The following is a 17,683-nucleotide window of genomic DNA, read 5'->3' on the forward strand; positions in this document are numbered from 1 at the left end:
AGGGATCCCTGGGTGGCTCAACGGTTTGGTGCCTGCCTTTGGCCCAGGGCGCGATCCTGGAGACCCGGGATCGAATCCCACATCAGGCTCCCGGTGCATGGAGCCTGCTTCTTCCTCAGCCTGTGTCTCTGCCTCTCTCTCTCTCTCTCTCTCTCTCTCTCTGTGACTATCATAAAAAAAAAAAAAAAAAAAAAATAGTCCTCTTCAGGGGATCCCTGGGTGGCGCAGCGGTTTGGCGCCTGCCTTTGGCCCAGGGCGCGATCCTGGAGACCCGGGATCGAATCCCACGTCGGGCTCCCGGTGCATGGAGCCTGCTTCTCCCTCTGCCTGTGTCTCTGCCTCTCTATCTCTCTGTGACTATCATAAATAAAAATTAAGAAAAAAAAATTTTTTTTTTTTTAAATAGTCCTCTTCATGACTACCTGCTGTGGCAACATCTGTGTGTAGGAAGTGTTGCTAACAGGAATAATTTTAACCCAAAAACAGTTCTTTACATTATACCTTCACATCAGGGCTTGGATTAAGTTATAGTTTAGAACCTAGTTTAGAACCTGTGTCTTCTTCCATGTGGCCCTTTGGCAATAGCATTTAGCTTTGTCTCAAGGAATACATACCAGCCGTTGGTTGGAAGTTGGTTGGAAGATACTTTATTTTGTCCAAATCATCATAGATAATAATATTTAATTTGATAGTACAAAATTACCATCTCTATTTAAAAAGTCTTGGGTTAAGCTCTGGAGAATTTTCATAGGCGAATTCTTCCGTGTGGGCTGGATCAGTAAACACTCCAATAAAATCTATTTCCAGGAAGAATGGACCATCTACTTTATCAGCCAGGGTGAATCCAATAGAAGAGATCTATATTTAAAACAAACTAATTAAACTCATACACTGATACTGTTCTAAGTTTTCAAGTTCTATGAGGTGATTAATATCATTGGGTCTTTACACTATCAGCCCTTAGCATATATACTCTGTTCTCATATGCTGTAGCAAATCATAAGAGGAAGTGCAGGGCTGATTTTCTACTTCCTCTTCCCTTTCTTTAAAGTAGTGCCACTTAAGACTGGTGAGGACAGCATGGATGCCTAATGGAGGTTCCTTGAAGCCCTCCTGAACTGGAATACTGTTCTGATTTTGAAGCTAAAATAAAATGTAGGCAGCCTGAAAGGATGACCATACTGCAAGTCCTCCAAGATGGGGGTTTGGCTCACAGAATAGGTCTGAGTCAACCTCTGTGTGGGAATAACAGGTGTGGCCTTGATAAGCATTTTCATCTTTCACTTGCCAGCCCTCAAAAATGAAAGGAGTTCTAGTTCACTAAAGATAACAGTTCTGAGTGAAAGTACAGGAAAATGTTACCTTGTCAAGCAAAAGCTGGTATTGGGCATCCCGAATTCTTCCTTGATTAGAGTAGAAAAATTTGGAGAAAGGAATCTGAAAAAAGAAACCATTTACTTCAGAGCTAAAATGTAAGCAAATGAGGCATTTATATGGAATTGCAATAAGTTCAACGTTTTAATTCTAACAATTCTAATACATGGCATTATGACAAGTGACTAGTCATTTGGGTCATAGATACAATTTTTTTTTTATGAAATAATAGAAGAAAAAAGATGAAAACCTTTCTAAGCCAGAAATCCCAAAGGAAAATACAGTACAATTCAACCTTCCGACAGAAAAAAAAAGGATACATTAGGGAAAAAATATTTGCAACATTTATGGATAAAAAACTAGTATCCTAAACACAACCTTTCATAGATAAGATTTAACAACCAATGGAGGGGATCCCTGGGTGGCGCAGTGGTTTGGCGCCTGCCTTTGGTCCAGGGCGCGATCCTGGAGACCCGGGATCGAATCCCACGTCGGGCTCCCGGTGCATGGAGCCTGCTTCTCCCTCTGCCTCTTCTCTCTCTCTGTGTGACTATCATAAATAAATAAAAATTTAAAAAATAAAAAAACAACCAATGGAAAACATGGGGAAAGGGAGAAATGGACACTTGTATATGACAGATAGGTGTGCAAATGGTACAACTGTTAAGAGTGGCCAGCAACTGGGAGACAAGTCTAAGATGGCCCTAGGATTTCTACCTTCTCTGTCCACACACCTTCCAGGTATTCACACTAACCTCTTATGCTGAGAAGGGACTGTGTAAAGTCAAGTCCCAAAGCACCTGACCTTGATAGAGGGAAAATTATCCTCTATAGGCCTGACTTAATCACGTGAGCCCACAGAAGGACTGGCAAAAGATGATAAAAGTATCTCCCTGGGAGAGATTCTTTACTGCTGGCTCTGAAGACAGAGGAAGTGAAATGGCAAGGATTGCATGCAGTTTCTAGGAGCTAAGAGTGGCACTGACAACTAGTACAGAAACCAAGATGTTAGTCCTACAATCATAGGAACTGAATCGGGCCAATAACCAGAATGAACTTGTAAGTGGATTCTCCCCTAGAGCCTCCAGAAAGGAATACAGCCCAGGCAACACCCTGATTTCAGCCTTCTAAGGACCTGAGCATTGGATGCAGCCATACTAAGTCGCAAATCATGACCTATTGAACTGTGAGCTATGGGGCAGCCCTGGTGGCTCAGCTGTTTAGTGCTGCCCTCAGCCCAGGGCCTGATCCTGGATACCCAAGTCCTACATCGGGCTCCCTGCATGGAACCTGCTTTTCTCCCTCTGCCTGTGTCTATGCCTGACTCTGTGTCTCTGATGAATAAGTGAATAAAATCTTAAAAAAAAAAAAAAAAACGAACTGTGAGGTATTAAATGTGGGCCACGGGCAGCCCTGGTGGCTCAGCAGTTTAGCGCCGCCTGCAGCCCAGGGTGTGATCCTGGAGACCCTGGATCAAGTCCCACGTCGGGCTCTCTGCATGGAGCCTGCTTCTCCCTCTGCCTGTGTCTCTGCCTCTCTGTGTGTGTATGAATAAAAATCTTAAAAAAAAAAAAAAAAAAAAAGTGGGCCATGTGAAGCTTGCTAAGTTTATGTTAATGTTTTATATGGAAAACTAATGGCAGTATTAAGCAAATCTTGAAATGCTGTAACTTTGACCTACCAATTTCACTTTTTTAAGGAATTTATGTTACAGATAAACTCTCCCAAATACATAAAGATGTAGCTTTTTCTAATTAAAAAAAAAAAAAAAAAAAGAAAAGAAAAATTAGGGGAACGATTAAGTTGTGGTGCATCCATACAACTGACACTATGCAGCTATTTTCTTAATGCAGATCTATACAGGATACAGTGCAAAGACCTCTCTACAATGTATTAATAAAGATTTAGACAGAATCCACAGTATAAACACAAGTTTTAAAAACACCGAAAAAAGAAAAAAAACCAATAAACTTCTAGCAATCTGTAACAACTCAGTGTCTGTTAATAGAGAAATAAACTACAGAATTTCCATATAAAACATACCAAACAAAACAATAAAAAATGGAGAATTCCACAGTGATACGGAAGCTGTCTAGGATTTAAATTTTATTTTACTTATTTTTTAGAGGGGTGGAGGGCAAAGGGAGAGAGGGAATTCTATGAAGGCTCCTTACCCAGCTAGACTCAATCTCATGACCCTGAGATCATGACCTGAGCCAGAATGAAGAGTAAGGCACTTAACTGAGCCACATAGGCACCCCAGGATTTAAACTTTAAAAATAATAAGCACAGGGCAGCCCCGGTGGCACAGCGGTTTAGCGCTGCCTGCAGCCCAGGGCGTGATCCTGGGGACCCAGGATCGAGTCCCACATCAGGCTCTGCATGGTACCTGCTTCTCCCTCTGCCTGTGTCTCTGCCTTTCTCTGTGTCTCTATGACTAAATAAATAAAATCTTTAAAAATAATAATAATAATAAGCACAGAAGATGCACACAGCATGCTATTTTTATTTTTGAGTGAAACAAAAATTAAAATAAGATTATGTACTCACATTTGCTTTATATGCATAATGAAACTGCCAAGTTACACAAGAAACTACTCAAAGTGGCTACCTATAGAGCGTGGGCAGGAAAAGGGTAGACAGGGACATGAGTGGGAGTGAGACTTCTCACTATACATCACTTTAAATTTTGATTTTTGAACCAAAAAGAATGAATTTTTTTTAAGATTTATTTATTTATTTGTTTGTTTGTTTGAGACACACACACACACACACAGAGAGGCAGAGATACAGGCAGAGGGAGAAGCAGGCTCCATGCAGGGAGCCTGACATGGGACTCGATCCCAGGTCTCCAGGATCAGGTCCTGGGCTGAAGGTGGCGCTAAACCTCTGAGCCACCCGGGCTGCCCAAAAATGAATTTTTTTAAAAATGTGTTCAGGTTATCACCAAAAGCACCTGTTGACATAAAAACTCAATTCAAAACTGATTCCAACCCACCACTATGCAAAGATCACACTGTTCACACAACAGCTTTATTTTATTTTTAAGATTTTATTTATCTATTCACGAGAGACCCAGAGAGAGGAGAGAGAGGCAGAGACACAGGCAGAGGGAGAAGCAGGCTCCATGTGGAGAGCCTGACACGGCACTCGATCCCGGGTCTCCAGAATCACGCCCTGGGCCAAAGGCAGGTGCTAAACTGCTGAGCCACCCAGGGATCCCCTCAACACACAACAGCTTTAGATGCAGTCATATCCAGGGGCGCCTGGGTGGCTCAGTTAAGCACTGGACTCTTGGTTTCCACTCAGGTCACGATCTCAGGATGGTGAGAGTGAGTGCTGTGCTGAGCCCCGAGTCGGAGTTGGACACAGACACCGTGTCAGGCTACCTGCTCAACATCAAGTTTACTTAAGATTCTCGCTTCCTCTACCCCTACCCCTCATGCTCACTTGCTCTGAATAAATCTAAATAAGTTGATAAATCAATAATAAATAAATATGGTCACATCCTATCTTACCTGCTCCCTTGATTCCTGTCAAACAAACCTGGAGGAGATTCCTCCCCCCATCAACTTCTCATTTTGCATCCTATGTTGGCACTTCATCTACCTCATTATTCAAAACATTTTGGAAATAGAATAAAGGCTACCAGCTTGCCATTCAAGGAGCATGTGTCACATCCCGCACTATCCCCTCAAACTAATCTCTTCTGTCTTTGACGTGTAATTCTAGAAGACCACTGTCTACACCAAGGGAAATGGATTTTTTTTTTTGCTGGAGAATAAAGCTAAGAAAGAACATTAAATCTTACATTAAAAGAAAAGGATGAGGGCAGCCCCGGTGGCTCAGTGGATTAGCGCCACCTTCAGTCCAGGGCGTGATCCTGGAGACCCAGGGCGTGATCCTGGAGACCCCCCGAGGAGTCCCACATCGGGCTTCCTACATGGAGCCTGCTTCTCCCTCTGCCTGTGTCACTGCTCCTCTCTGTGTGTGTCTCTCATGAATAAATAAATAAAATATTTTTTTAAAAAAAAAAAGGATGACCAGTTGCTCTCTACAAGTGACAGTAAACTATATAATTTTCCCATAATTTTCCTATTTTCTATAATTAAATATTTGAGCATCTTGCTTCTACAGGAGAATTATTACTACAGAATTATTCAGGGAGAAGTGAAAAGCAGTTAGTAACATTTAATTAAAAACTTCTTGGGGTACCTGGGTGGCTCAGTCAGTTAAGTGTCTGCCTTTGACGTAGGTCATGATCTCAGGGTCCTGGGATCAAGCCCCACTTTGGACTCCCTGCTGAGAAGGGAGTCTGCTTCTCCATCTCCTTTTGCCCCTCCCCACTGCTAATGCATACTCTCTCAAATAAATAAAATCCTTTAAAAAAATAAAAATCTTGTGACTACACTTGTGGTGTTGACCACTGAGTAATGTATATAAATGCTGAATCACTATTCTGTATATCTGACACTAATGTAACACTGAACCTCAATAATACTTCAATTAGAGAAAAATCTCTTCCCCAACACTTTCCCTCAATAATTTAAAGAGCTGTTCCAAACAGCTATTCTTTCCAAAGACTAAGATTATATGTATTTTCAGGGAAGAAATTGCTAACAATTAAATGGTAATAATACTACAGAATAATTTGACTCTGTGCAAAGGCCTTAAAAATATACATATCATTTATTTTAGGAATGTTATTTGTAAGAATATCTCCTAAGGAAATAGGGATATTTACTTCAGAATTTGGTACAACACGGATGCCTGGGTGGCTCAGTGGTTGAGCACCTCCCTTCTGCCCAGGGCATGATCCTGGAGTCCCACATCAGACTTCCTGCATGGAGCCTGCTTCTCTCTCTGCCTGTGTCTCTGCTTCTCTCTGTCTCTCTCATGAATAAATACATCTTTAAAAAAAAAAATTGGTACAACAGTGAAAAACTGAAAATAATTATTTAAATTATTTAAATTGTACAATAGAGGATGAACTAAGTAAATTCTGGTCTACTTATATAGTAAAATACATGGTAATTTAAAGTGATGTAAAAAAATAAATAAATAAATAAAGTGAGGGATCCCTGGGTAGCGCAGCGGTTTAGCGCCTGCCTTTGGCCCAGGGCGCGATCCTGGAGACCCAGGATCGAATCTCACGTCGGGCTCCCAGTGCATGGAGCCTGCTTCTCCCTCTGCCTATGTCTCTGCCTCTCTCTCTCTCTCTTTGTGTGACTATCATAAATAAATAAAAAATTTAAAAAAAAAAGTTGTTTGCAAAAATATGTTTTAAATAAATAAATAAATAAATAAATAAATAAATAAATAAATAAATAAATAAATAAATAAATAAAGTGATGTAAAAATAGGGTCGCCTGAGTGGCTCTGTTGGGTAAGCATCTGCCTTCAGCTCACGTCACCATCCCAGGATCCTGGGATCGAGTCCTGCACCAGGCTTCTTCCAGGGAGCCTGCTTCTCCCTCTGCCTAGGTTCTGCCCCTCTCTGTGTCTCTGATGAATAAATAAATAAAATCTTAGTTAAAAAAAAAAAAAAAAAGTATAAACAAAAATCTTAAGGTACACACCAGAAGTATTTTGCCTCTGAGTGGTGGTATTACATTTGTTTCCTTTTTGCTGTTTTTCAAATTTTCTATATGAAATCCCTGTTTTCATAATTCAGTATATATATTATTTATATACAAGTGTTACATAATAATTTTTTATGTATCGTTATTACTGCAGAAATATGTATCCAGTGCCTATTGCCTATTTATTATATGCTAGGCACTGTTGCAGGTGCAGGGCAAATAGCCACAAACAATACAGACAAGATCCTTGCTCTCAGAATTTACAGAATCTATGCTCCAGGGTAGAAAGTGACAATAAACAAAGGGAAAAGTTAAGGAACAAAATAATTTTACCTAGTAAGTCGTTACATGAAAAAAATTAAACAGAGGGGCGCCTGGGTGGTTTTGTCGGTTTAGGTGTCCAGTTCTTGATTTCAGCTCAGGTCATGATCTCAGAGTCATAAATCAAGCCCCCGTTAGGCTCCCCACTCAGTGAGGAGGCTGCTAGAAATATATTCTCTTTTCCCCCTGCCCCTCCCCCCTCCTCTCTTAAATAAGTCTTAAAAAAAAGAAACAGGGTAATGTTACTCAAAGTGACTGGGTTAGAGGGTGTAACTCTAACTACAGGGGTCAGGCCTCTCTGAGGTAAATTTTGAGCTGAGGGGTGAATGACAGGAAAGAGGAGAGGAAGCAGGTGAAGATATGAGCACACACACCAGCGGATACAACACGAAGCACAAAGGCTCTGAGATAGAGGTGAGCTTGTTAGGTATGATACACAGAAAAGGGGCCAGTATGGAGGAGGGAGGGAGGCAGGGAGACGGAGGATAAAGACAGAGGTCTAATACTGTAGTCCCAGCAGGCCGTGTTGAGGAGTTTGGGCTTTATTCTACTTGTAAGGGGAAGCCACTGGAGGGTTTTAAGCATGTGAGTGCTGTAATCTGCACTATGCATTAGATCATCTCTGACTGCTATATAGAGAGTGGATTTTAGGAGGCAAGAGAACAAAGGAAGTCAATAAAGAAGCCGCTGTAGTAATCCAAAGGCCTGGACTAGGGTGACAGTGAGAGAGACAGCCAGAAATGGTCAGACTCTGGGTGTATTTCAGAAGTATAGGTGACAGGATTTGTTAACAGGCTATTTGTGGGATGAGGGAGAAGGGAATCCAGAATGACCCACAGGTTTAACTATAAGCAAAATGGAGACTTTCCTTTGATCTTATGGATTAAAAACCTTCAGTAGGCAGAAAAAAAGAATGGGCAGTTGAAATTCATTTCCTGAATTTCTACTTATTTTCCTCCAGATTTATATATATATTTTAACTTCTCAAAGCTTCTCACAAAGTAGTATATTACCAAGAAGTAAATTAAAATTTCATGATTGTAAAATATGAAGTATTTATTGCTCTTAAGGGAGCTTTTCTACTAGGCTAGGAGTACTAGCTTAGTAGAGTTGCCTGGAAGAGGGGATACGGCAGAAACTTAAACATCTACTTCGCCCAGAGCAGAGATGTAGCCATGACTTAGCATGGACCAGGCCACAGCCTTATCAAAAGTATTTACTGGTTAGGAAACTAACATTTATATTAAGGAAAGAAAGACTCAATTATATAAATCTCACCCCTAAGTCATCTTCCTTCTTTCCCTTTCCACACCTTCCAAGAGGGATTAATAAGGAAAACAAAGGAACCAAACTACAGAATAACCATGATCTCAAAAGACTTCATTTTCATTCACAGTAAAGACTTGTGCTGTTACCTTGACCTCCTGCCAGTAGGGACCCCCACGGGTGAACATGAAGTAACTGTACATCTGATTCTTCCTTTGCATTATATCCGTGTCCTCTCGGATATTCACCATCCAAGGCCGACCATCTCCACGTACACGGAGATACAGAGTGTTGAACTGGGACCAATCATAAGCCCTCTTTCTCTCAAAAGGGCCCTAAGGTACAGAAAGGAAAATTAATTTCATCTCATTTTCCACTATTAGCAAAATGTGAGTCAACATCTTTTTGCAGCATCAAAAGGATCCACTAGGCATTTTTCTGTCTTTTTGGCTTTCTACCACCATAAGAAGGCAGATATATCTGGTGACTCTTATTTTAATACAAAATACTGACACAGTTTTATGTTTCTAAGGTAATGTTCAAGACATGATTGGCCCAGGACAGTATTGATGTGTGGCAGGCACTCACTTGTATCAATGAATGAAAATGAATTACTGTATGTACCTTCCCCCCACCCCCCCCATCCTATGGAACATGAGTGGGCATGACAGCTGCCTTCCCAGAAATCAGAAAACTATGAAAGAGCTCAAGTTTTAAAACTGCTATTTTAGGGGCACCTGGGTGGCTCAGCCAGTTAAGTGTCTGCCTTCAGCTCAGGGCATGATCCCAGGGTCCTAGAATCGAGCCCCAAGTTGGGCTCCCTACTCAGCAGGAGCGTCCCCTTCTCTCCCTCCTTCTGCCCCTCCCCCTGTGCACTCTCTCACAAATAAAATCTTAAAAAATAAAAAAAAAAACTGGGGGATCCCTGGGTGGCTCAGCAGTTTGGCACGTGCCTTTGGCCCAGGGCACGATCCTGGATCCTGGAGTCCCGGGATTGAGTCCCGCGTAGGGATCCCAGCATGGAGCCTGCTTCTCCCTCTGCCTGTGTTTCTGCATCTCTCTCTCTCTCTCTCTCTCTCTCTCTCTCTCTGTCTCTAGGTCTATCATGAATGAATGAATGAATGAATGAATAAATAAATAAATAAATAAATCTTTAAAAAAAAACCTGCTGTTTTATAACACCCACTGAAAACTTACCTTAAGCACTGTACAGGCATAATTTCATCTTCACAGTCCTATGAGATACATACTTTCATTGTGCTCCATCTTATAGATGAAGAAACTGAGCACTCAAATAGGCAGTGGTAGCTCCAGTGCCATTTAACTCCAAAATCTGTATTTTTTTTTTATTCATAGACACACACACACACACACACACACACACACACACAAAGGGAGACAGAGGCAGAGACACAGGCAGAGGGAGAAGCGGGCTCCATGCAGGGAGCCCGATGCGGGACTTGATCCCGGGTCTCCAGGATCACGCCCTGGGCTGAAGTCGGCGCTAAACCACTGTGCCACTGGGGCTGCCCCAAAATTTGTATTCTTAACAACTATCTATACTGTCTCAGGAAAAGTGAATTGTAGTATTAATTAACAAAGGTGCTTATTTATACCAATCGCAAAAATAATCTGATTTCAAGAATACTCACATATGAACTATTATTTACTGTCTTTTTAAATTTTTTTTTTAAGAGAGAAAGTCTGCACACACCATACATGTGAGTGGGAGAAGAGGGAAGAAGAGGAAAGGGGGACGGAGGAAGACAGGCCAACTTCACTCTTATAATCTGAGACGAAACCAAGAGTCCACTGCTCTACCAACTGAGCCACCTAGGTGCCTCAACTAGCTGTATAACCTTAGTCAAGTTACTAACTCTCCCAAAGCCTCAGTTTCCTCATCTGTAAAATAAGGATGACCATACCTTAAAGGATAGTTGTGAGGAATTAAAGGGATGTATATACGTAAATGTATATGAAGTAGCACAAGGACTGGCAGGGCACACTTAATAAATTTTATCACCTATTTGCAATACCCCCCCAGGTGTATCTAGCTATAGAAGTATTTTCTACTGTGGAATGACCAATCCATTCTGTGGATTTCAGGCACTGAAACACAAACACACACACCCTTTGTACGCATAGGTCTCTGAAAGAACACATACCTTTCTTTCTCATCTGGAAGGAGGGAGCCTAAGAGCATCCCTATCATTTGCCTTTCTCTGTAAAGCACAATGCCCAAGCAAATACCCCAGGGCTGTGGCTGAGGCCAGGCATGGAAGCCTGTCCAGGCAGCCCTGGAACAACACATCAGCAAATTTGCAAAAAGCCGTAAGTTGATGATGAGACAAAGAAGCCAATCTAAGTAACTGTGGAAAACTGCTCTGATTAGAAACTATAAGGCTAAAGACAAAAGAAACTATATATAAACACTATATTCTGGTTGGTAAAATGGTTTCTCACAGAGTTATGGGCTAAAAGTTCTGAAACTGCTTTCTACATACACTGGGGATGAATCAATAGATAAAATGATGGCAAGTGATGGGAGACAGGTTTCTCACTATCAGAGAGGAAAATTATAGATAAGAGGGAGAAGCCCAGAATGAACCACATGGTACTACTGGATTAGAGTTCGAGCACAGTATAAACTCATATTTAGTTTACTACAGATATAGAAATAATTACAGACATGTTTCCAAAGGGTTCGTACACATCCCTGTATTTCCTGCTGAGGCCACTGAGAGGTCCTGGAAGTAATGTCAACCCAGTAGCAACAAACAAACCAGTGCCTAGATCTCTAAAAAGAAGAATCAGGGCTTCTTCAAGAAATGGCTAATTCTATGGAATTTTCTACAGAAAATACAAGATGTGCTTAGAGCATATCTTGTAGTGCAAGAAAGTACTAAAAAACAAGCAAACAAACAAAAAAAAAGTGGAGGCATGTCAAAGGGACAAAGGCCAACCTAAAAGAGCTGCCAATTGCCAAAGCTGGAAGAATCTGAGCAACAAAATAAAAAACATAGTATTGGATTATAACCAGACTTTTGAGTCCATACAAAATGACTGCCTAACTAAATAAAAAACGTGGGAGAAAAAAAAAATTTTCCTCTTTGAAGAATCCCAAATAATTTATGTAAATTCCACCCTTTCACAAGATACAACTTAATCCCATGCCCTACCCCATGCCTTGAATGTAGGATGCACTTACTGACTTGCTTTTACAGAACAAAGTATGAAAAGAAGGGGAAAAAAGTAACTTAACAATGGAGTACCATGGCAAACACTGACCAGGTGATCACGGCGAACACAGTCGTGTTAAGTCATGCTGGTAGCATGTACCCAATAGGAGTGATGAGAAGGGCATTTCAACTCTGTGGTATTCTATCTAAAAACCCAGAAACCCAGTCTTACAGGGAGAAAAACATCAGAATATCCCAAATTGAGGGTCAGTCCACAAAATACCAGACTAGAATTTCTCAATCTTCATGAAAAATAAGGAAAGACTAAAAAGCTATCACAGACCAGGAGACTAAGGTGCCTAAGGAAACATGACAACTGGATGTAATGTGGTGTCCCAGATGGGCTTAAGCAGAAAAACTAGTGAAATCCAAATAGTGTCTGGAATTAAGAGGAATGCACCAATGTTGGTTTCTCAGTTGTGACAAATGTATTACATCAATGTAAGGTGGCAAGAGTTGGAGAAGATGAATGAGGGGCATATGGAACTTTCTGTACTATCTGTACAATTCTTCTGTAAAACTAAAACTATTCTAAAATAAAAAGTTTACTTAAAAAAAAAAAAAAGCAACAGGCTGAACCTACATCTACTCTAAGGAACCTCTGGCCATCACAGGGTGTGTGGCCTACTAGAGAAATCTCCCCAAATCAACTGTTTAAATGTCTGACTTCTCAGGGCTCCTCAAACATAAGAACGGCCCCATTCTGGTTCTCAGGAACCACTTCCCCCTTATGCTTCTGCTTTACACATGTGCCCAGTAGTTACTTAACCCCATTCACAAATGACCTGCCAGGTGTGTTGATTTACAAAAACAAAACCCATACGCTACGGTTCATGCTACAACGAAATTCACCCCAGTTCACTAGAAAACAGGCTCTGGGGCTTCACTTACCCTTGGAATCCTGGATATCATTGCACAGTACCCACTGCGGCCACTTTCCCCGTCCTTAGGTGCCTCAGAGCTCAGAGTCCCATACAGCAATGCACTCTGATTATTCCTGCTCATTTTCAGGAACACTTCACTTCTGCCTCCAATAGTCTTATCAGAAGTCACCATCCACTTATCTAAATCTTCTTTTCCTCGGAACTGCCAGACAACCTTGGCTTGTTCCAACAAGACCTCATGCAGAGGGCGGCCTTCAGGGCCTATCCAATGATTCACAATATCATCCTTCAAACGCCTAAACTGGTCCTTTATTTCATCTTTAATTGCTTTATCAAAACTAACTAAAGGCTTCTCCTCAGGAGAGGTTATATCCAAAGCAACTTCTCTCTGGTGATGTCCCTGCAAATCTCCTTCAGAATTCCTCTGAGAGGAGGTTTTGCCAGGAGCAGCCACAGGCTTCTGAAGACTACTAGAACAATAGTCTACAAAATGAGTACCCAAAAATGGACATGAGGCAACATTTGGCTTTGGGCATTTTCTGAAAATATAAGTACCATTCAGAAATTTGAGAACCAAAGCCATGGTACGATAAAGTCCAAATGTAAATTTCTCCCTGGGCTATAATGGAAAGAAGCTTCTAACACCCCAATTGCACCTAGAACAGAAAAGACATTGAACAGTTACCAGGGTAGCAATGAATGCATCACAATTTCAAATGCAACACAGATTGCGCTGTGAAATTCAGCAACTTATTTTCTAATTCTGTAAACATTTACCCAGAGCCTATTATGAGCAGAATATTGTTTGTGCTGTACGTGAAGCATCCCACTGCCTTGTGAAAAAACACCAACAGGCAAAAAAACAAAGACCCCCTTCACGGAGTTAATTATTGACCCCAAAATAATTCAGTTATGCACTTCATAAGGTTGTGTCAATCTTAAAGCAAATTTTTACGCTGGATTTTTTTTTTTTTTTAAGATTTTCTTTGAGAGAGAGAGAGAGAGAGAGAGACAGCATGAACAGAGGGGAGAGGGAGAAGCAGGCTTGGCAGGGAGCCTGATGCAGGACTTAACTCCAGGACCCCGGGATCATGACCTTAGCTGAAGGCAGATGCTTAACCAAGTGAGCCAGGCAGGCACCCCTGATGCTGGATTTTTAAAGAAATCAGTGATTCCTAAAATAGAATATTCAACTAATTCGCTCCAGATCTAAGCTGACAACACTTTAGGACTTCACCTACAAAAAGAGGGACTAGAGTGTGTATTGTATGTGGAGTCAGAAAACGTGCCCACTTATTAGGTTATAAGTATATTGAATACTGGCAATTTCAGACTGCTAAACCTAGTCAAGCTCTTTATCCTCAGGTAAAGCTACTGATCTTCTGAAGTCTCCATTTCCTTGGGAGTAAGGCTCTGTTAACAACTCCTCTACCTACCTTAAAGGATTCTTCTGAAGATCAGATGGAATGACAGCTCTAAGAGCATTCTCTGATAAAGTCTGATAAAATGCCCATGATTCTTCATGTCTAACAAGCTGCTAGTCCAAGATCCACAAAGATAGAACCTAAACAACATTAACACTAATACCACATTTAAATACTATTTTGATTATCTTCAAACCACCTGACATGTATTATCTCATAAGATAAGACAACAGGTGAAGTGACTTGCCTAAGCTCACAATACTAATCACTATGGAGGCTAGAACTAGAACCCTAGCCTGAAGTCCTTCTACTACATGCTCCTGCTTCTACACGTAAAATATCAGAAATATAAATTCTATAGCTCTAATAAAATAACAACTTTGGCTAAATAGTCATCTTTCCTACTTACTCCATCTACCCCTAAAAGGAATAAAATATGCAATGTCAAGTTCTCTGTCTTCCTCCTGTCTTGGCCCAAAGACCAGGAGAGAAGAAATACAAAAATTCACCCACTAGGCAGAACATGGCGCTAAATGACTGACTAAAGAGGACACTGAAAACAAAAACAGAAAGCCTCAAACATGCCAAAATCCTACAATACAATTGGCTCACCTGCCTCAATTGCCCAAGAGTCCACATCAAAATGGCACCCAGACCACTAAACTACAACACAAAGGTGACGGTCAGCCTTCTAGAATGCCTCTCCTCCCTCACTCCCCACATTAGATCACCACTCTCTCTTTTCTCAATTACTATACTCCGGGCTTGCAGCCACCACCCCTACAACAGGTTCCTTACTCAGCCAGAGTCTCCTCCTCCTCTCTCCTCCCCCATCCCTGATTCCATACTCATTCTAATAAAATCTTAAAAAAAAAAAAAAAAAAAATATGGGCGCCTGGGTGGCTCAGTTGGTTAAGCATCTGTCTTGGGCTCAAATCACGATCTTGAGGTCCTGGGATCAAGCACCATATCAAGCACCCTGCTCAACAGGGAGTCTGTTTCTCCCTCTCCTCTGCTTCTCCCCCCTTGTATTCTCTGCTCTCTCAAATAAAACATCTAAAAAAAAAAAAAAAAAAAAAAAAGCAGCAGCAGCAGGGAGAGAATCCCTGGGTGGCTCAGCGGTTTAGTGCTTGCCTTCAGCCCAGAGCGCGGTCCTGGAGACCCAGGATCCAGTCCCACATCGGGCTCCCTGCATGGAGCCTGCTTCTCCCTCTGCCTGTGTCTCTGCGTTTGTGTGTGTGTCTCATGAATAAATAAATAAATCCTAAAAAACAAAAAAACAAAAAAAACATAGAAGGGCAGGAAAATTAAAAACAGTTGAACTGAGGTCCTGGAATCATAGGTAATATTTCAACTTCCCTCGCTGATTGTGCTTAGTAGTTTTACTTCTACATATAAAGGAATTTGGGTTGGGGATCCCTGGGTGGCTCAGCGGTTTAGCGCCTGCCTTCAGCCCAGGGTTGTTCCTGGAGTCCCGGGATGGAGTTCCACATCCGGCTCCCTGCACGGAGCCTGCTTCTCCCTCTCTCATGAATAAAATCTTTTTAAAAAATAAAGGAATTTGGTAAACAAGCAATAATCCCATAAAACGGAATTTGTACAATCATAAAAAAAAGATTCTCATGAGGGCAGCCTGGGTGGATCAGCGGTTTGGCGCTGCCTTCGGCCCAGGGTGTGATCTTGGAGTCGCAGAATCGAGTCCCACGTCGGGGAGCCTGCTTCTCCCTCTGCCTGTGTCTCTGCCTCTCTCTGTGTGTCTCTCATGAATAAATAAAATCTTGTAAAAAAAAAAAAAAAAAAAGGATCCTCGTGAGCCCCATTTGTAGGCTACACTACTAAGTGGCAAATAAGGAATAGAAATTGTATATATACTAATATTACAAGCATCAAAGTGTACAAAAAAAGATGTAAGGGAGAAAAAAGCTTAAAGTCGTGTATATAGAATGATGGGATTATGAGTAATATATTCAGGGTATTTTCCAAGCCCTCAGTAGAGCTGTCACTTCTCTAATACTCAACAAATATAATAGGTTTCGTAGTTTTACCAATAACCATAAAGTAAATCGCGGGGCCGAGGTTGGCCAAGTCTGACCGCAACGTAACCCGGAGCGAAGAGCGCAGCCTCCGTCGAGGTCGTACAAGCAGGGCCTACGAGACGCCCACCACGCTCTAAGTACAGCTGCCGGCTCCTCACAGCAGCCGTGGGAGAGGCGACCAGAGGCAAGGAACAGGGGGTCCAAGGATACATTACCGGAGGTCACGCGGCTGTAAGAGGCAAAACCGGCTCCCGGCCCCGGTGTTTAACTCCCGGTTCGACTCGGGGAGCGGCCCGGGCGGTCTGCCGCGGCGAGGGGACCCCCTTGGCCCTCACCTGCTAGGGCCGTGCTGCCCCGAGACCCCGGCGCGCCCACAGCCGGTTTCCGCCGCCGGCGCCCCGCACTGGCTTCCTCCCGGTCCTCCACTTTCCCCGGCCGGGTACGCCACGTTCCCCGTGCAGGTCCATCTGCTTTTCCAGTCCGGCCGAACCAGGCCTTACGGCACTAGCGTTCCGCCGACATACAGGCGGGAGAAGCGTAACAAGGTTCCCAGAGTCCGGCGAATGGAGGCTTTTGCGACGCCGGTGGCAAAAGCCTCGGCTACGACCCCTTCCTGATTGTTTCTGCTCTGAGAAAGCGGGAGGGAGAATTTAGATGAAGCTCTTCTCCTCTTTCTGCATCCCTCCCTCAGGCTGCAAACTCCACCTCGCAGGTTTCAAATAGGACCTAGACACTGCTAACGTCCTTGGGACCTCGGGCTCCAGGGTCCCCGGGGGCCGCCGCTCCCCGCAACCGCCTCAGAGGACCCGACCCCCTGGAGTGGCCCCCGCGGAACCTCGGGAGCCCGCCCGGCCCCTGGAAGCAAACCGGCCCTCCCGGCCTCCCGCAATCCCGCCCCGCGGGGCCGCCCACTCGGCAGGGCTGCTGCGGTATCTCACGCACACCTCTGCTTAAGCCCTCGCGACCCTGTATCTGAAGTGTCATTCGCTTCTCGCTTCCTCTGCCACGCGGCGAGCTCCTCGCGTCCAGAACCGCGCTGTTCCCTCGTAAGAGTAGGAATTAAGCTCTCAGCTACCAGGTGAATGAACTGTGTAGCCCCTGGCAGCTAACTCCCTTCTTCTCCAAGGTTCGGAAAGACACTGGCATTTCCAAGTTTCTCCGCCACTTGTTTCATTGCCACCACCTCTTCTTTCTTGAAATTCTGCCTTTGACTTTTCTGGATCCTACATTTGCCCGGTTCTCTTTTCTTACCGTCTCCAGCCTCCTCCCAGCTGCCTCCTCCACTGACTCTTCCTACGACCTGAAATGTGGGTTGTCTCCAAAGCCCAGATTGTGCCCTCCTCTTTTCTTGTTTCAAATATGAGTTATATACAATTTTATCCCCTTCCCTAAATCCCAGCATATATTTCCAACCTTTCTTGATAGCAGTTCCAGCTGAGGGATACAGCCCTGGCATCTCAAATGCTCTATGTCTAAAACTGAATGTATCACATTTACCTGCACTAACTCCTTTTATAGTCCCTGTTTCTGTAAATGCCCACATCCTTCTAAACTGGA

General features: G+C 42.9%; 1 protein-coding gene across 6 annotated transcripts; it reads right to left on the reverse strand.

Annotated features, from left to right (window-relative positions):
• Positions 1-624: 624 nt before the first annotated feature.
• On the reverse strand, positions 625-17,384 carry NDUFAF1 (NADH:ubiquinone oxidoreductase complex assembly factor 1). Of its 6 annotated transcripts, XM_072738311.1 has the most exons (6): positions 17,071-17,384; positions 16,462-16,754; positions 12,674-13,322; positions 8,693-8,878; positions 1,363-1,437; positions 625-858 (listed from the first exon to the last, which is right to left on the reverse strand). In XM_072738311.1, exons 3-6 carry the CDS (start codon positions 13,247-13,249, stop codon positions 709-711), a joined length of 987 nt encoding a protein of 328 aa, XP_072594412.1. In that variant the 5' UTR covers positions 13,250-13,322; positions 16,462-16,754; positions 17,071-17,384; the 3' UTR covers positions 625-708. The 6 variants fall into 6 exon arrangements, with proteins under 6 accessions (XP_072594412.1, XP_025854290.1, XP_025854289.1 ...); XM_025998505.2 differs by lacking the exon at positions 17,071-17,384 and having other exon boundaries at positions 16,462-16,941; XM_025998504.1 differs by lacking the exon at positions 17,071-17,384 and having other exon boundaries at positions 16,342-16,574.
• Between the last annotated feature and the right edge of the window lie 299 nt (positions 17,385-17,683).

The sequence above is a fragment of the Vulpes vulpes genome, chromosome 15 (assembly GCF_048418805.1).
Source record: "Vulpes vulpes isolate BD-2025 chromosome 15, VulVul3, whole genome shotgun sequence".
NCBI lineage: Eukaryota > Metazoa > Chordata > Mammalia > Carnivora > Canidae > Vulpes > Vulpes vulpes.

Bases quoted from the DNA above. Each gene is read 5' to 3' on its own strand.
- NDUFAF1 (XM_072738311.1), bottom strand. From the start codon at position 13,249: ATGGCTTTGGTTCTCAAATTTCTGAATGGTACTTATATTTTCAGAAAA. The intron at 1,438-8,692 runs GTAACAGCACAA...TTCTTTTTTCAG, and splicing joins CCTACTGGCAGGAGGTCAAG to ATTCCTTTCTCCAAATTTTT. The intron at 859-1,362 runs GTAACATTTTCC...TTTTAAATATAG, and splicing joins ACCAGCTTTTGCTTGACAAG to ATCTCTTCTATTGGATTCAC.